Source organism: Chenopodium quinoa, unplaced genomic scaffold, assembly GCF_001683475.1.
Source record: "Chenopodium quinoa cultivar QQ74 unplaced genomic scaffold, ASM168347v1, whole genome shotgun sequence".
NCBI lineage: Eukaryota > Viridiplantae > Streptophyta > Magnoliopsida > Caryophyllales > Amaranthaceae > Chenopodium > Chenopodium quinoa.
Genome location: NW_018745461.1, coordinates 2176521 through 2194425, shown reverse-complemented (window position 1 = coordinate 2194425; position 17905 = coordinate 2176521). Strand labels below are relative to the sequence as shown.

General features: G+C 33.9%; 2 protein-coding genes, 1 non-coding gene and 1 pseudogene across 6 annotated transcripts; 3 read left to right on the top strand and 1 right to left on the bottom strand.

Annotated features, from left to right (window-relative positions):
• The first annotated feature begins 573 nt into the window (after nt 1–573).
• On the top strand, nt 574–6631 carry LOC110714897 (probable protein S-acyltransferase 3). 4 transcript variants are annotated; one of them, XM_021893450.1, is made up of 7 exons: nt 574–1139; nt 2702–2881; nt 2965–3267; nt 4198–4419; nt 4865–5120; nt 5220–5338; nt 6309–6631. In XM_021893450.1, the coding sequence occupies exons 1-6, from the start codon at nt 996–998 to the stop codon at nt 5306–5308; spliced, it is 1194 nt and encodes a 397-aa protein (XP_021749142.1). In that variant the 5' UTR covers nt 574–995; the 3' UTR covers nt 5309–5338; nt 6309–6631. The 4 variants fall into 4 exon arrangements, with proteins under 4 accessions (XP_021749142.1, XP_021749143.1, XP_021749141.1 ...); XM_021893449.1 differs by having other exon boundaries at nt 575–1139; nt 4865–5338; nt 6315–6631; XM_021893448.1 differs by having other exon boundaries at nt 576–1139; nt 4865–5338.
• Nucleotides 6632–8249: 1618 nt separating this feature from the next.
• On the top strand, nt 8250–13725 carry LOC110714854 (annotated as a pseudogene).
• A 759-nt stretch (nt 13726–14484) lies between these two features.
• On the top strand, nt 14485–17822 carry LOC110714855 (magnesium-protoporphyrin IX monomethyl ester [oxidative] cyclase, chloroplastic). Its single transcript, XM_021893403.1, has 5 exons — nt 14485–15049; nt 16091–16155; nt 16348–16675; nt 16834–16932; nt 17402–17822. The coding sequence occupies exons 1-5, from the start codon at nt 14600–14602 to the stop codon at nt 17663–17665; spliced, it is 1206 nt and encodes a 401-aa protein (XP_021749095.1). The 5' UTR covers nt 14485–14599; the 3' UTR covers nt 17666–17822.
• On the bottom strand, nt 15863–15934 carry TRNAC-GCA. Its single transcript has one exon. It is a non-coding gene; the product is annotated as a tRNA-Cys (tRNA).
• Nucleotides 17823–17905: the final 83 nt, after the last annotated feature.

Genomic DNA, 17905 nt, shown 5'->3' with positions numbered 1-17905 from the left:
TTGTGAAATTGAGACCCATATAGACTATAAGCATCAAATTCTATTAAATTGTTACAGTGTAATGCTAAAGTATTTAATTATCAAGCAAACTTAATTGATAAATCAAATTCTAACAACTTAAAGTTTAGGATTTAGAATGATTGATGGAGTTCAAATTTTGATGTAATTTATGTTTTTAGGCGGTTTTACACTTTTACTCCATATACTACATATGAAGTACTAAAAATGAGTCAGTGTGTATGGGCATAATTTTAATTTCATAAGTCAATGATATGTGCATTTGTAAGACGATATGTGGTGCAATTTTATACAAACCTCAAGGGTACATGTATTTGAAAGTTTTCAAGAGTACACAATGCATTTTTCAAAACCTTAGGGATACACGGAACAATTTCCCTTTTAATAAACTAATACTACATCCGTTTCATGTTATTTGTCACAATTTGACCTAAAATGCGAGCGTAAAATATCTAATCGTTGCAAATAATATAAAGCGGAGGTAGTATTTCTTTTAATAGATTGAAATTATTTTTCTACGAAGTACAATATTACTCCGAATTATTTTAAGGTGAAGAAAACCCGACCTAGATTTTAATTAAATAACATGAAAATCCTATAGCACGAGAAAAATGGAATAAATTGCCCCATGAGAATTATTGGTCATGTTGACATACTAATACTATGCCAACCTCCTAAATTTGAGGCTAAACAAACCATTACATCACCCCCCACAATTCCTTGGATTTTGGAAGATTTGCTGTCTGAAAGATAGAGATGAAGAAATAAGGGGGAAAAAATTCATAGGATTGTGTAAAATCTGGGGCAAGATTAATTGATTGTATTGTATGATTAGCAGGGGAAGCTGGTAATAATAAGATCATACATCTTAATCTTCCCTTCTTCTGCATTGCCCACCAACTGTTTGATAAAATTCCCCTGTGAAAAAAATTCTATCAAATAAGTATGATTTTGATGATGGGTGTTAGATTATAGCCATGGATGACCAAATACAGATCCTTAGTAGGCGTAATAGCATGACTCCTGATGGGGGTTCTTCTTGGAATTATGGGTCTCAATCTATGCATTCGACGCGCTCCTCGAAACCTGAGAGGCTCTATAAAGTTTGGCCTGGGAACAATGTATGTGTTACTCTGTTTTGCTATGATCTTTTATGTTTTAAATGTTGTTATTCATTGTATTTTTGAATTTGGAAATGTGGGGTTTTCATGTTATTATTTAGTACATTTTGGTGTTAGCCATTTGATATGAATTGTGATCATTGCCTATTTTGATAGTTGACAAAACATGAAAAGTTTCCTGATTTTGAATTTGCATTGATGCTAAATTGCTAATTGATGGTAATTAGTTGAGCACTATATTAGCTTGACATGGGTATAAGTGTATGACATGCTAGGACTCGAAATTCTAGACATGGAGATTATGTGTTTACAACTTCACTGAAATCTCCGTGTACCTTTCACATAACAAATGCATATGAAAACATTTTAGGTGGACTTGTTAGCTAGTTCTTGTTGAAACTCTTATATTTGGTTCATTTGTGAGGATTGTATAGCATAGTGTTTTAAATCTCAGTTTTCTTACGTTTCTTTTCTCCACCAATATTTCTTTAGTGATGAGCAAGGAATTAATTAATATGTTGGATTGTTAAGTTTAAGACAACATTACATGAAATTAGAATAAAGAATCGAAGTAACTTAGGCTAAGCATGTGTCCACGGTCTGTTTGCTCAATTGATGTCATTTTTCCTGATTTTTATTGGCAATATGCTACTATGGGTGTGGAGCTGTTTCATGTGAATACAAGATTTGGAAGATCAAATCAAGGATTTTTTATCTAATTTCATTTTATTTGATAAAAGTTTACTGATTGGGGATAATAGTTTGATTCCTTTACAATCATGCTGGCCAAAGTGAATCATTGTTTACATGTGATGTTGTGTATCTTTAACTTGAATGAAAACTCTGTTTATCCTCCAAGCCTTTTTAGATAAAGTTGAGAATTTTGGTTGTATTTACTTTTTTACATTAAGATTGCCAAAACTATGCGAGGAGTAGCTTTGATGAACACCCCCCTGTTGTAGTGAAAGTTCCTGCTGATTAGGCAGCCTCAAAATGTTTCCTTGTTGCATGCCAGAAATTACAGGCTATTATATACGTTTGTGAGTGTTATATAGCATAATGTTTTCAACACTTTCTTATGTACTTTGTATATTTTTTACTCATTAACAATATGCCTGTTATGAGTAATCTGAGGGATTGAGGTGAAACTTGAAAGGTTAAGGAATTATTAATACGTTGGATTGTTAAATGTACAACAAAATTACATAAGACATAGTAAAGAATCAAAGCAACTTAACTTGAGCATGCTTCCATGGTCTTTTTGTTCGATTGATAATATTTTTTCTGATTTATATTATATTTCCTGATTTATATTGACAATCTGCTACTATAGGCACAGTGTTGCTGTATGTGCAATAATTGGAAGATCAAATAAAGAATATTTTGATCTAAAGTCATTTTATTTGACCAATAATTTACTGGGGTTTGAATCCTTTTCGATCGTTGCTAGACAATGCAAAGTGGATCAATGTTTATACATGATGTCGTGTAGCTCTAGTTGAATGAAATGCCTAAGCTATGTAAGGAATAAAATTGATTTACTTCCACTTGTTGCATGGCAGAAATTTCTTTGTGGTGGGAGATTGGTACTAGGTCCTGATGCGGGATCCTTGTATTTATCATCATTTTTGATAGGATTTCCAGCTATTACTTTCTGTATAAGGATGCTCGTTAGGATCAAAGAACATGATCCACTATATGGATATGGGGTGCTCACCACAGGTGTCATTCTCACTTTTATGGTACGTTTTTCTTTGATTGATTTATGTTATTTTGAGCAGTATTGATATATTTGTTAGTCATATGCAGTTTATGAACTTTGTAGGATTTGTTGTTCCTCTACATGACATCTGTTCGAGATCCAGGAATAATACCAAGAAACCATAGACCAATTGAAGATGAAGGTTCAGGTTCTTCATCAAGGGAATTGGTAGCAACTGGCAAGTCTGGTATTCTTAGGATTCCTCGCACTAAGGATGTGACGATTAATGGCTACACAGTTAAAGTCAAGTTTTGTGATACTTGTAGGCTTTACCGCCCACCCCGTGCTTCTCATTGCTCAATATGCAACAATTGTGTGCAGAGATTTGATCATCATTGTCCATGGGTGGGTCAGTGTATTGGACTAGTAAGTTAATTTCTATTATTCTTGATCATACAGATATTTGTGACGCTTTGATATGGTATTTTCTGAAGTCTCTGCATCAAAAAAAGGTTTTATCAAGAATATGTTATTTCAATTTTCAGCATATAAATTTTGAGAAATGATACTACTTATTCGTATGAAGCCAGATCTTACTGCAATCAGAATGGTAAATTTGTTCATTTGAATGCTCTATTGCATTTGCAGTTGTCTTTATGAAGTTTTTTACGATTGAACTTCCTGTAACCATTGGAAACACTATCATCAAAATCCTTCCCTGAATGATAGGACATCTCACTACTAAGACTTGATAAGTATCTTTCACGGCCTTAAAATGAATTTATTCTTAACTAAGTGTTGCCTGTAAATAACTTCGATCATTTACTATATAAGACTGCATGAGCTCTTTTGCATTGTCTTGTTTTTCCAGGTTCAAGTAGAACCCCTGTTTTAGCCTATATATATGACGGAAACAGTCTTCAACAATCTGTTAAAGAAATTATATTAATAGCAGTATGTAACATACAGACATAGACCAACCACCACTTTTTTGCCCCAGTGGGTTACATAATCTTACTAATGAACTGAATAAAAAAATCTGCTGCAGCAGCCTCTAGGTACAATCAGTGCCAAACTTGTACTATGTCAAAGAATGTTGATGATATGATTTGTTTCTTTCAGTTTCAGATTCAGGTTTCGAATGATTAATCACTTGAATATGGAAATCTGAATTTCTTTTTTTCTTTTTTTTCTTTGTTAAAAATTGATGCATGTATATGCCTGATCTTCCTTTTTAAGGTTTTCCTATGTCGTTTCTTGCTCTACCATCAGTATTATAATTTTCTCCTCTTTTTTTTTTTCAAACTCTTATCCTGCTACAAGTGTTACTAACTGGAAATCTCAATTTTTCTGCAGCGTAATTACCGTTTCTTCATCTTCTTCATATCTTCATCAACATTCTTATGTATATACGTCTTTACATTTTCATTGATCAATCTTCTTCGAAGAAGGAAAAGCCTCGTGCATTCAATGTCTCGTGATGTTGTTTCAGTCATTCTAGTCGTTTATTGTTTTGTAGCTGTCTGGTTTGTTGGTGGACTTACCCTCTTTCACTTCTACTTGATGTCAACTAACCAGGTGATGATCTTTACACCAAAATTATAATAAGTTAACATTTTCTGCTATGAGAAAGTATGAATTGTACAATGTTCATGCTACAAAGCCTTGAGGCTTTAGCACATGGGGGTATAACTACTTGCGCACACCCCTTTATTTCATACTCATTGGCTGAAGACTGTTATTTAGAATTTTAGACTCTTTCATTTCATCTCAAATCTCTGTGTTAAATGTGTGACAATTAAAAGACATAGTAGTACAAAAACATTCAAAGATTTCATAAAATGGTTGATGCTTGGAGCTCTTGAAGACATACTCGTGTCCAATTGTTGTAGTTGAGTTTGTTGGTTTCAATTTGCATAGATATGTACCAGAACTTAAGCATGTGCCTGGGTCTCAACATTTTAGGTCTCAATGTCTCATAACATTTTCACTACAATCTGATATATTTTGTTTTCCAAGGCAGACAACTTATGAGAACTTCCGGTATCGGTATGACAAGGGAAAAAACCCCCATAATTTTGGTGTGGTCAAGAATATTAAACAAGTCCTATTCACCAAAACGCCACCTTCAGCTATCAATTTCAGAGAGTTGGTGATCGTAGAAGACGTAGTTTTACCTATGACTCCAAGTGACAATGAAAGCTATACTGGATTCGGGAAAATTTCAGATCAGGATATGACACAAAGGCTAACGCAAAGTGGACGTTGGGTGCTTCAAAGTAATTTTCAGAACTTTAATCATGAAGATAGTGATGAAAAGTTGAAGAAGAAAGTAGGTAACCAAGACACTTCAACTGATCAGTTTCTATTGGCCCCAGGACAAGCTTCTGCACCTCAAGGATATCAAGCCACATCTCGAGATGCTGCTGACATGGCAAAGAAATCTGAGAATGTTGATGTTAGTTAAGGCTGCCATGTGCATACCCTGATTGTGAAGGTAATCTCAACTCTAACTTTATACAAACTTATAGTATGCAAGAGGAATATTAGCAAGGTAAACACCATTGACAGTTTATATCTATTGTAGCTGTATTTTTCTCTTCCAATGGAAAGTTGGGACTTATCTTCCTGATTACTGAACGAGTTTTTCCAAAAATTTACTGATGTGTCAATGCTAGTTCTTGAAATCTCTCAAATTCTTAAATTTTCACGCTCTTTTTTTTTTTTTTTTTTTTTTAGGTTTACAGCCATTATGTGGCATAGGGTTTTTTATTTATAGCCATAATATTCTAATATAAAATTAAGGCTCAACTAGCTTGCTTCTCAGTTAGGAATCTTAGGATGGAGAACATAACTAATTGATATCAACTATTAAGTATTAATGCATCTGAGTTCGGATTTTACTATATGTCTGCAGCATAACTGTATAATGCATCAAAGACCGAGAAAATTGATAGATGACTCTCATTAGGTAGTAAATTTGCACCTCCCAACCATCACAGCCGTCCAAAATACCACCTTGTACCTTAAGATACCACCATAAGAGATTTTCATCACACCTATCTTCTCCAGTCGATTTTTTTTTTTTTTTTGGTTGCATTTCTCAGAGATTTGCAGAACACTTCTTAAACAACTGCCCCATGAAGTATTACTCGGATATGCAAAATTTTGAGCCATTTCTGAGACAATATATAGATGCAGAAACTTCTTACCTACAACTTCCATAGATTTGATGCATTGATCATTACAAGATCTTCCATCATACCAGTATTCTAATTACTGATAATTGTACAATCATGCTCTTAGTATACGTTGTGCAATTTAGGCGAGTTGGTGACTTGGTGGAGGCGAGTTGGTGGAATGTATGTTGCTGACTTGCTGCTTTATATTTCTACTGATTTATATATGGTTTTAATTTGAGTGTTCTGCTGTATTAGCTAATTAGTTGATATGTATCCGCTTGTTAGTTACAGGTTGAAGCAGGTAATCACAACTTCATGGTTAAATCAAGTGAGATTTATTCTCATACATGGACCTCTAATGGAATCAGGCTCATGAATCGTTGTATATTGATGTACATAATCGATCATGAGGGGATTTTTCGTGATTTAGACAACGAAGGAAAAGACTGAAGTATCTATCATGTACCTATAAGGAGAAAGAGTGTAAAATTCTGTGTTCTGGTGGCACCAAATGTGTATTTATGTAAAAATTTACAGTGAAATGAGGTGTATCATTTTGTAAAATATCAGCAGTTTTACATTTACGAGTTTCTTTCTTTTTTCTTTTAGGTTTATTTTCAAATTTCCCTCTTTTTTCCTTCCCTCCGAGATAATTTTACCCAATTTGTATATTTTCATAAACTTAGAAATTTTAGTTAAGCTTTTTTGCCATGAAAAAAAAATGTGTTTATCATTATGGGGTCATGGAGGTGTTATAACTTTCTATTATTATAAGTGTATGTCAGTATGTGCATACTAGAAGATGAAACTAAAGTAATGATATTATAATTATCATCTCATACGAGTATAAGAATATAAGATATAACCAAAGTTTTGAATGTAAGTATGTAACTATTGTAGTTGATGAGTGCAATTTTTGTAATATGATCATACTAATATGGTATGTGTGCAAATATTTTATATAGGCTAAATTTAGATAAAGATAAATAAGTTCGGGAAAAATAAGTTATGATGAGTTTAGTATTTTCCCACACATTGAATTTTTTTATTTTTTTTTTTTTCTTTTTGACAATAGCAGAAGGACATACAACTTAAATTACAAATAATTAAACATGTTCATGCGGCAGTTCCTAGCAACGTCATTCGCCCTACTAATTGAAATTAATGTGAAAGTCTTTCACTGAAAGCTCTTCAATTCACTAAGGAAAAAAGGTCTATGATTTCGTCTCCAAATATAGTCAAATTTAACCAAAAAAAACTTGTCCTAAACCAAAATCTTACTTTGTATTATTTCACTTGTATATTCTTTATGCACTATTAATCAACAAAATCTCATTGTCTTGTATTTTTTCCTTACTTCAATCAACCAAACTCCACTACCTTGTGTTTTATATTCATTTTAATTAAGCAAGTCATACTAAGTCATTACATCTTTCCAAAAACTTGTGCAAAAGTCAAATAATGTAATTATTAATTGAGACGAAAACGTTGAGGAGTATATTTTTAAAAAATTATAAACTCGATAAAGTTTAGATAAATGAAAATCAAATGTATAATATCCTTTAAAAAATCATTATCAGATAATAATCTACTTCCTTTGTTAAATATCAGTAATTGCAATAAAGGGATATTATTTACTGATGAAGTATTATAAAACCTATAAACTTGGTTATTTGGCAAATCTACAAAGTAACATATTCACTTTTAAATTTAAACAAGTCAAATTCTTACCGAGTGAAACTTTAACTAGATTTTAAAAGATCATCGAGCTTAGCTCAAACACGAATAATTCTTATCGAGTTTATCATATTTGTAAATTTATTTATTTAGCGTTGTAGTGGATGCATGGTGAATTGGTGATGGTAGCAAAATCAACGATGAATTGAAAGGCAACCAAACCGCGTGAAGACAAATTCTAATATTGGTATACGGCAGCACGTATATTGGTCGGACCAACCAAAAACCAACTAACATGAATTCTCAAAATTTAATTATATATAATTTTATAATTTATAATTGCATAAAAAATGTATTTAACGTTGATATTTTTTTTTTTACAAGCAATGTTGATATTATAGTCTTAAATATCATAATCAATTAATTTTATATTGATAAAAAAATCCATAATCTACCCGAAAAACCGCGAGAAAATTGAAAGTTCCGCCATTTTCCAGCGTGGACTACGGCTACGTGCCAGATACCATTATAGAGAGAGAATATAAACAAGGAAATAATAAAATAAAGAAATAAAATAAATAAAGTCAGAGAATTTGGGAATTTTTCATTTTTTTCAACATTCTGAAAAGAGAAACTATTTTGCTGTTTCACAAGTAAAAGAAAGAGAGAGAAGACTCAGAAGCTCAGAAATTCGAAAGATCTAATCTTTTTGTTGGGATAATTTTGCTGGGAAATTTTGAGGGAATTTATTGATTTGTATTAATTTCTTTCTATTTTTTGAAATTTCATTGAATAGTGATTTTTCAAGAGAATTGAGTAATTTTTGTTTCCTTTTTGGTGGATTTTATTTGATATAATTATGAGGGTGATTAAAGATTGTTGCAGATGTAAGAAAAGGTAGAATTTTTTTGAGAATTTCTTGGGATTTCTGGGTTTTTTGGGGGTCTTTTGAAGCTTTCAATTGATGATGGCCACCAACAAACCCAAGAGGCTATTTGAAGTTTGGAGGGGCAATAATGTAAATTTCGTTTCTTCTCTATTAAATTTGTATTGTTGTACTTTGTTTATTTGATCTAATATTGAATTGGTTACTTCTCATTTTAACTTAAAAGTTCTGGGTTTTATTGATTATGTATCAATATGATGATATGACGATTTTATCTGTTTTTGCTTGGTTTATTTATGTTCAATTGATTATCATAAGCTGAATGATTTTATGATATTAATACTGGGTTTCATATGTTTAATTAAATGAAATCATGGTTGAATTGTCATATTACTAGATATTTACCTGTGAATTTTTTTTGAGGGAATTATGATCAGGCTCAGCTTTTTATTCATATTGTATGATCAGGGTTTAGTCTTGTGTTTCAATAACGAATTTATCAGGGTTTTTCCTAGTAGGGTTTATGGTTATTGATGCAAAGAGTAACCAGCAGTGCACCCAAATGGGATTTAAAAATCTCAGCTTTGTGCAAAAAGTTGTCTTGGATTGAATGAAGCAGTCTTTCTTTGGTAGTTAACTGCTAGATATTAGGGGCCCTTTGATAGGTATCGGAGGTCGAATCAAGGTCAAAGTGGAAGCTTAAATTCAGATAAGATCAGACTTGTGAATGTTTATAGGAAGAGAAGATCAGATGGGGGGAGAGAACAGCAGTTGACCTATGTGCTCTCAGGTTTGGGTTTAGCTAAGATTTCATATAAGGTTTGCTACTATCAAATTGGAAATTGATTTTGGCACACCCTTAATTGATTTGGCATACCCCTCTGTGAAAAGAGCATAGAAAATTGTGCTCTCACATAGGGGTGTGCCAAAATCAATTAAGGGTGTGCTAAAATCAATTAAGGGTGTGCCAAAATCATATCCCTATCAAGTCCTATATAAACTGGCATTGTACCAGTTCAAGGGGTAGAAGCGCATACATATAGACCTCCCAAACCCTGCTTAAGAATGGATTCACTTGGTGGGGGGCGTTGTGTATAAGGCTATTAGTACCCCTTAGAAATTAGATTAAGTCATGATCGATTTTGAATTGATCTTTAAAAGATAACTTTGGTTTTACTTTCTGAAAGATTAAGTAATTCTTGATAAAATTCCCATTCTTATTTTTGAAAGATCCAATGCTATTCCAAATGCTATCTAGTGCAAAAGCTGAAGTATGAACTTATTTGTCTCAAAGCCTCTTATGAATAGAATTGGAAGCATACCTGCTGATTGATATTCTTTTTTTGTGTTCATAGAAATTTCTCTGTGGAGGAAGATTGATATTTGGACCTGATGTGGGATCAATGTTTTTGTCGAACCTCTTAATTGCCGGGCCAGCGTTGACTTTTTGTATAAAGGTGTTTGTGAAGGCGAAAGACAACAGTAAATGGTATCCTGTAGCAGCAGTTGGACTATTCCTAACCTTTTTGGTAAGTTTTGTTTAGTGCTTATCCACACCACAATTCACACTGCTTCTATGTATATGTTTTTCCGGTGAAAAGCTTCAAATTTTATGTAAAGAATATAAGCACACAAGTTCTCCTAGCCTCCTAGGATAAGGTTGTTAAGGGCGAAGGAGCAGTTGTGAACTGATGAAGAACAGGAGGATGATATATCATTCCTCTAGGCTTCCTGACTCCTTGAGTCCCACTGAACGAACACCTATCTCTCAAGATCAAGAGAAATAGTTAAGGGAAACAAATTCTCCTTGCCAACCGGCCCAACCCAAAAGTTTTTAAAACTCATATAGTATTGCTAAAAGTAGAAATGATTTATGCAAGCAAAACACTCAGATAATCTAAGAACACCACTTAGTTTTTACTCATGCTGTCTTGTTGATTATAATTGTATAATCTGATCGTCAATGCACTCTCTTGCAGGACTTAATGTTTCTATACATGACATCTGGGAGAGATCCTGGAATAGTCCCAAGAAATTCGAGGCCCCTGAACCTGAAGAATCTGATATAACAAACCCTTCAATGGAGTGGGTCAATGGAAGGCACCCTCATTTAAGAATACCTAGAGTGAAAAATGTATTAGTGAATGGCTACACTGTTAAGGTGAAGTTTTGTGAAACATGCTTGCTTTATCGCCCTCCGCGTGCTTCCCATTGCTCCATTTGCAACAACTGTGTACAGCGGTTTGACCATCACTGCCCCTGGGTTGGTCAGTGCATCGGACTTGTAAGTAACCTGTTGTCACAAGATTGAGAATTTTTAAGCTTATATTATATTTTGTGTGATGTGTTTATTGGTTTTAATATTTTGATTTGATGTTATGCTTCCCTTAATCTAACCTTCTCAGAAAAGAGAAACAATAAATAGGGTTAGTCACTAGGCATGGAATATTTTTAATGCAAATTGATTCTTGAGTTGGATAACGGAGGGTTGTGATTTGTGTGATTATGAATCAATGAGCATCTTCCATTTCGCCTTTGAAAACCATCCATATGATAATTAGCTAGATATGCTTTTGATCCATATGCATGTAGCCATGCATGTTTTTTAGTGATTATTTTTTTCCCTGGGCATCTGATTTGTAAAACATCCATCTATTTATAATTATGTGAATTATAAGGGTTTTCTAACCCCATGCTTCTGCAAACCCCCATCTTTAAGGTTATATTTGACTTTTTTTTAACTGCAATGTCATAGCAGTCTGACCCAGGAAGGTTGATGCCTTGATGGCATTAGCCTGAATGAAGTGCCTTCTAATTTTTTATGGGGATAAGACACTGGCCTGGTTTAATGGCTATGGAAATAAACTGACTTTATGATAATGGAAATTATGGGGCGTTGGTCTTTTACTCGTGGCCCTTAGAGTTGTTGCCCATGCAAACGTATTTGAAAGTTCATGATTCATACAGGTAAACTGTTTGTAATGTGTTGCCCTAGCTAATGCACCTCAGAATCTAAAGCATGAGTTTCATAGCTTTACAAAAAGGCTTCTTTTAGCAAATTGTTGTAGCAAAGAGATGGAGCTAGAGTGATATTAAAAGATGTGCCTGACACAATTAAAATGGCTAACAAATGTGCATCTGTTCATTATCGTTTTTACACATGTGTATGTAGCTATAACATCTTTCTTGGTTTTGCAGCGGAACTATCGTTTCTTCTACATGTTCATACTTACGGCAACAATCCTGTGCTTATATGTTCACATATTTTCTTGGGTTAGCCTAGTGAACGAACCAAAGGGTCTTTTGAAGGCTATGGCACACGATATCCTCTCAGTTGTCTTGATTGTATACTGCTTCATAGCTATCTGGTTTGTTGGAGGCTTAACTGTGTTCCATTTCTACCTTATGAGCACCAACCAGGTAATTTCCAGTTTAAGTGTTTGTAACCTGATTTATTCTTATAGCTTCCAAAACCTCAATGATTGTGAAAGTAAGATGCTCAATTTAACACTTTAGATTCCAATGTACAATAAAGAGAAAATATAGAAATGGATAAAATAAAATGGGAGAAGAGATAAGAAAGGTAAACTGAGGTTTATAATAGTCTTACTCAAGAGTCGTATCAAGTAGAATCTGTATGTGAAATGAAGAATTTAGTTGTATAATGTGCCTCATTATGCTGGGAATAGCCTGTATGCTTGAAACATGTTCATATTGACAGGATTAGTGCCATTATTGATTTTTGTCATGAATCTTTAACTGAAATGTTGGCTGATTCATTATTGGATCAAGTCTTATTATATACCTCTTTGTACATGTGCAGACAACTTATGAAAATTTTCGCTACCGGTATGATAAAAAGGAGAATCCTTATAATAAGGGGATACTCCAGAACTTTAGAGAAATCTTCTTCACTCGACTAGCCCCTTCATTGAATGATTTCCGGGCAACTGTGTCTGAAGAAGACCAGGTACCGGACAAACGGATTCATGTTCACCCATCTTTTCAAACGGATTTCAGCTCAAAGGAGAAAATAGACATTGAAGCAGGTGATAAGCATCATGATGAAGAAGATTATTCACTTCCTAAAATTTTGCGCAATTTAAGTTATGATTATATGGAAGACAATGTTAAAAGCAAGAATAGTGGAGAAGGTATGATTGCAGACCCTTTTTTGGTTGATGATGAACCGAGAAAATTTTTGCATAACTCCCTCGCTGAAGATGAGTTTGGTGAAAGGATCTACCAAAGAAGTAGCTCTTATGGTGCTGCACAGCCTAGCACACAAGAACCCAGGTGCTTTGTGATTACCTTACTTTACTATGTTCATAATTTCATACTGTACATTGTTCTGCTTTTTTTGTTATTTCGGGCCTCTAGATTTCCCAATTCTGGCTAATTATCTAATAATTTGACAGCGAACAAAGAGTGAATATCGGTAGTGTCTTTACTTGTTGAGTCTAACTATTGTTTGGTCATTCAAATTATTAGACATTTCAACTCTTTTTAATTTGCTAACTAATTAGGCAAGTAGACTTCACTTAATTGGATCGGATACTGTTTGATGTATTCCATTTACAACTCTTTTTAAAATATCTGACCCTTGCTGAGCTAGTTGCTTCACTTTACATAATATCTTGCTTGTCTAACCAATGTTTTATGTTTGCAACTCTGTATAACAGACGTGATCATCGCCCATCTGTATAGCGGAAGACTGATGTCAGCTAAAGTGTTGATGTTTCGGCCATGAAAGGTCTGATTCTTGTGAAGTTCAGAATAATATTGCACATAAAAACATTGAGACTCGGTGGTGCTGTGGTGGAGCAATAGTCGAGCTCCAAGGAAATGACACAGAATTTCCCCCTTATTTTGCCTACAAGAATTTCCAAACATTCTATGTACTTGAGATTACATATTGTAACTTCTTCTTAGCTTTTTTTTCTCTCTTTTTTTCGTTGGGGTTTATAGTTTTGTAGGGTTTGAAGAGCTGACAATTGACAGTAATGCATTATTTTCATAGAGTTGCTTAAAAAATGTACCATTCTATTACACTGCTGTCTTCGCACAACTGTAAATTATTGACAAATAGTTTTGACCCTTATACAGTATTACTTGAATTGGGTTGTTTAATCTTTTAAATAGCTAATAGTCCTTCAATTCATTGTCTGTATATGTATCAGCACATTATAATTTGTTTTTAAAAGGTTATTGGGTAAGTGACAATTTTCTATGTACAACCGGTTGTGTCATAAATTCTGGTTTTTATCTTTGTTCATCTTCTTGTACCTTTGCGAGCATTGAGCCAAAAAAATGATTGCACCATGCTTAACTTTTAATTTGTGTATAGCGTACAACAAAACTAATACATGAAGAGTATTGAGAAGGCGATAATGAAGATTAATGAGAAGTACATGGTAACACTTGTATCTCATACTCAGGTACATGTACACCCAGTATATAATATGTACATACCCTATTTAGTATTTACCTTTATTCACCGTGGCTCCATACAATAAGAGCATATATAATTAAAAGTAGAGATTTATAGAAAAATATAAATAGTGATCGTAAATCAAAGTGTCACATTTTTTTTTTTTTTTGAGGGAGGGAATCAATCAAAGAGTCACATTTTTGTTATCCATGTATGAAATTATCAACCAAATTCAATTATAGAGGACAATACATTACAAACCATAAAACCTCCAAAAATCTCACACAATTACACAAATCAAATAGAGCAAGAAGAGCCACATATATATCAAAGCCAAGTTGGAACACCCACAACCCCTAAGTCCTTAACCCATCAAAGAAATCAAGCCAACCCATCACCACATGACACGTTGCAAACACCCACTTCAACCTCTAGATTTCATTGGATCAGATTCATTACCCTCAAAATTTCCCAAAAAAAAAATGAAAAAATAAAAATTATAAAAATAAATAAAACACTTTTATAACAATCCCAAAACTCCCACCAATATTTTATCCTCCTTCTCTAGCACAATCCTCAACAATGGCAGCAGAAATGGCACTCCTAAAACCCATTTCAAAGTTCAGCCCGAAACTAAGCCCAAGCCCGATAACCCGACCCGGAGCAAAAAGCTTCAGAGTATCAATGTCCACAACATCAATGCCCCCAAAAACATCAAAAAAGGGGAATAAGAAGGAAATTCAAGAAACCCTTTTAACACCCAGATTTTACACCACTGATTTTGATGAAATGGAGCAGCTTTTTAACACCCAGATTAACAAGAACCTGAATGAATCTGAGTTTGAAGCACTTTTGCAGGAATTTAAGACTGATTATAATCAAACTCACTTTGTTAGAAACAGTGAGTTTAAGGAAGCTGCTGATAAGCTTGATGGGCCTTTGAGACAGATTTTTGTTGAGTTTCTGGAAAGGTCTTGTACTGCTGAATTTTCTGGGTTTCTTCTTTACAAGGAGCTTGGTAGGAGGCTCAAGGTATTTTATTTTTTTTAACTTAATACCTTCCGTTACATATTATTTGCAACTATTAGACATTTTTCACGGAGATGTTACTTATTTTTATGTTTTTTTGATGGATTAAGTTGGTTGTTTGTTTAATTGTAAGCAATTTTATGTTTTGTTGTGGTGGGGTGGTACCCGTAATCAAATTTCGTCTATATCACTTCATATGCTAACTATAGTGACTAACACTATTTGGGTTATTAGCTCACTTGTGAATTATTTATAAGTCATGTTATATATCTTGAGTCAAATTCCGTCTATATCACTTCAAATGCTAATTATAGTGACTAATTATGTGGGTTATTAGTTTACTTGTGAGCAATTTTAAGTTGTGTTATATTTTAGTCTACATCGCTTTGCATGTTGACTATAGTGACCAATTAAGTGTGTTTACTAAAGTTTACTTGTAAAGTTGTAAGCAATTTAAAGTCGTGTCGTGGGATAGTATATGATGTTAGATCGAATTTTGTCTATATCACTTACTAGTATGATGATTCTCTATTTATAATTGTAGAGAATTTTGTTTGTGGGCGTCTATATTACTAACAGGAGTAACAACCATTGTGGCTCGATGTCAGTTATGTCACCAAAAACAAAAACATAAAAATTAGAAATTTATAGTTGTAAACTAATTGTATTCAGTTTATAATTAGGTGTTTGTTTGGTGGTTTTTGAAGTTTAAGTCTAGTAATTTTGGACTTGTGATTTACTGATTATCTAGCTCAAAAAAGTGCAAATAGGAAACTTTTTCAGAGGAAAATCAAAAAGTAAACAAAAAATTGAGAAAGGGCCCAACCGGGTTCGAACCGGTGACCTCTTGATCTGCAGTCAAATGCTCTACCACTGAGCTATGGACCCTCAGTGTTTACTTTATGCTAATCTGTATATTTAAATCAAATTATTGCACTAATATAATCTGCATGATTTGAAATTATGACAGAATTAGTTATTCTAGTGTAAGATATTGTTGTAACAATGTGACATATTGATATTTGATGTCCTTTAATTTTGCAGAAAACAAATCCAGTGGTGGCAGAGATTTTCTCTCTTATGTCTAGAGATGAAGCCAGGCATGCTGGGTATGTTTTCGCGACTCTTTACCTTAAAAACTTCTCCAATGCGTTCTATTTGTACAAAACTTTGATCATATTCACGAGTTTCCAATACATTGCGGATGGTCCTTGTGGATGTTATTGCTGTGTGATTTCAGCCTCTGAATGTTAATTAGGTACCAAAAGTTTTTCACCTGAACTGTTTATTAACTTGTGCAGGTTTTTGAACAAGGGTTTGTCAGATTTCAATCTGGCCTTGGACTTGGGTTTCCTGACCAAAGCTAGGAAGTACACATTCTTCAAGCCAAAGTTCATCTTTTACGCGACATACCTATCAGAGAAGATTGGTTACTGGAGGTACATTACCATTTACAGGCACCTTAAGGAAAATCCTGAGTACCAGTGTTACCCCATCTTCAAGTACTTTGAGAACTGGTGCCAAGATGAGAACAGGCACGGAGATTTCTTCTCTGCTCTCATGAAGGCGCAGCCCCAGTTCCTCAATGACTGGAAGGCCAAACTCTGGTCCCGTTTCTTCTGCCTTTCGGTAATCATCACATTCACAAGTTATCCCTTTGCTATATCTACTTTTACGCTGTGGGATCTGAAAACAAGCACTCAATTATAGGGGAGATTGGACTACAAGTACTGAAAGTCTGTAATGATACCATTTATTTTAAACTTCTATATCTATGTTTGTCGCAGGTTTATGTGACCATGTACCTCAACGATTGCCAAAGGACAGCATTCTATGAAGGCATTGGGCTCAACACCAAAGAATTTGACATGCATGTCATTATTGAGGTGAGACGATGAAATTGTATATTGCTTTTGTTCTCATGTACATTCTATCTTCCTCACATTTGAATCTTGGTGTTTGGTATATGTCTTCAAGTGTCAAAATTGATGAGTTACAAAAAAAGTTCCACGTTTTTTTTGGTCCAAAGAAAATGTTAAAAGTTTTTGTGCCCATGTCAGGGTGTTAAAATCTGACAGAGGTACTCGAGGTAAATTTAAGTGTTTTATTGAAAAGCAAACTTAAATGTAGTTTGCTTATTTAAAGTACAAAAATGAAGCTTGTTATTTTGTTAACTTCTTGTTTAACTACTTCTTTTCAAACGCTTTTCTACTATAATCCAATTATCTAAGCTTATTAGGCTTATAGCTGCGAATTTCTGATACCCTGTAGACCAGAGGACCCATTCATATTCAGTGATTCTATTGTGCTTGTGAAAATAAGAGATTGAATTTCTGATGCTTTGGTTTTTTGCAGACCAACCGCACTACTGCCAGAATATTCCCAGCTGTGCTAGATGTGGAGAACCCAGAGTTCAAGAGGAAGCTTGATCGAATGGTGGAGATTAACCAGAAGATCATTGCTATTGGGGAGACTGATGACATCGGCTTTGTGAAGAATTTGAAGAGGATCCCATTAGTTGCAGCACTGGTTTCAGAAATCTTGGCTGCGTATCTGATGCCACCTATTGAATCTGGTTCGGTTGATTTTGCAGAATTTGAGCCACAGCTTGTATATTAGTCTTCCTATGTACTACTGTATTGTGTTCCTTCTAGTAATCAATACTCGAGGATGACTTAAATTGCTATTGCCAGAGAACAGAAAATCTGTAACAGTATGTAAACTTATAAATTGCAGATTTTGACATTTCAGCAATATCCCTAATTCCATGTTTGATAATTTTTGAAGTCATAAAAAAAACTAGGCAGTTGCGGGCTTTCATATATGAAGAATTTTACCATAATTTGAAATTTTGATGAA

Bases quoted from the DNA above. Each gene is read 5' to 3' on its own strand.
- LOC110714897 (XM_021893449.1), top strand. From the start codon at position 996: ATGGATGACCAAATACAGATCCTTAGTAGGCGTAATAGCATGACTCCT. The intron at 2,882-2,964 runs GTACGTTTTTCT...TGAACTTTGTAG, and splicing joins GTGTCATTCTCACTTTTATG to GATTTGTTGTTCCTCTACAT. The intron at 4,420-4,864 runs GTGATGATCTTT...TTTCCAAGGCAG, and splicing joins ACTTGATGTCAACTAACCAG to ACAACTTATGAGAACTTCCG.
- LOC110714855 (XM_021893403.1), top strand. From the start codon at position 14,600: ATGGCAGCAGAAATGGCACTCCTAAAACCCATTTCAAAGTTCAGCCCG. The intron at 15,050-16,090 runs GTATTTTATTTT...TTAATTTTGCAG, and splicing joins AGCTTGGTAGGAGGCTCAAG to AAAACAAATCCAGTGGTGGC. The intron at 16,156-16,347 runs GTATGTTTTCGC...TAACTTGTGCAG, and splicing joins GATGAAGCCAGGCATGCTGG to GTTTTTGAACAAGGGTTTGT.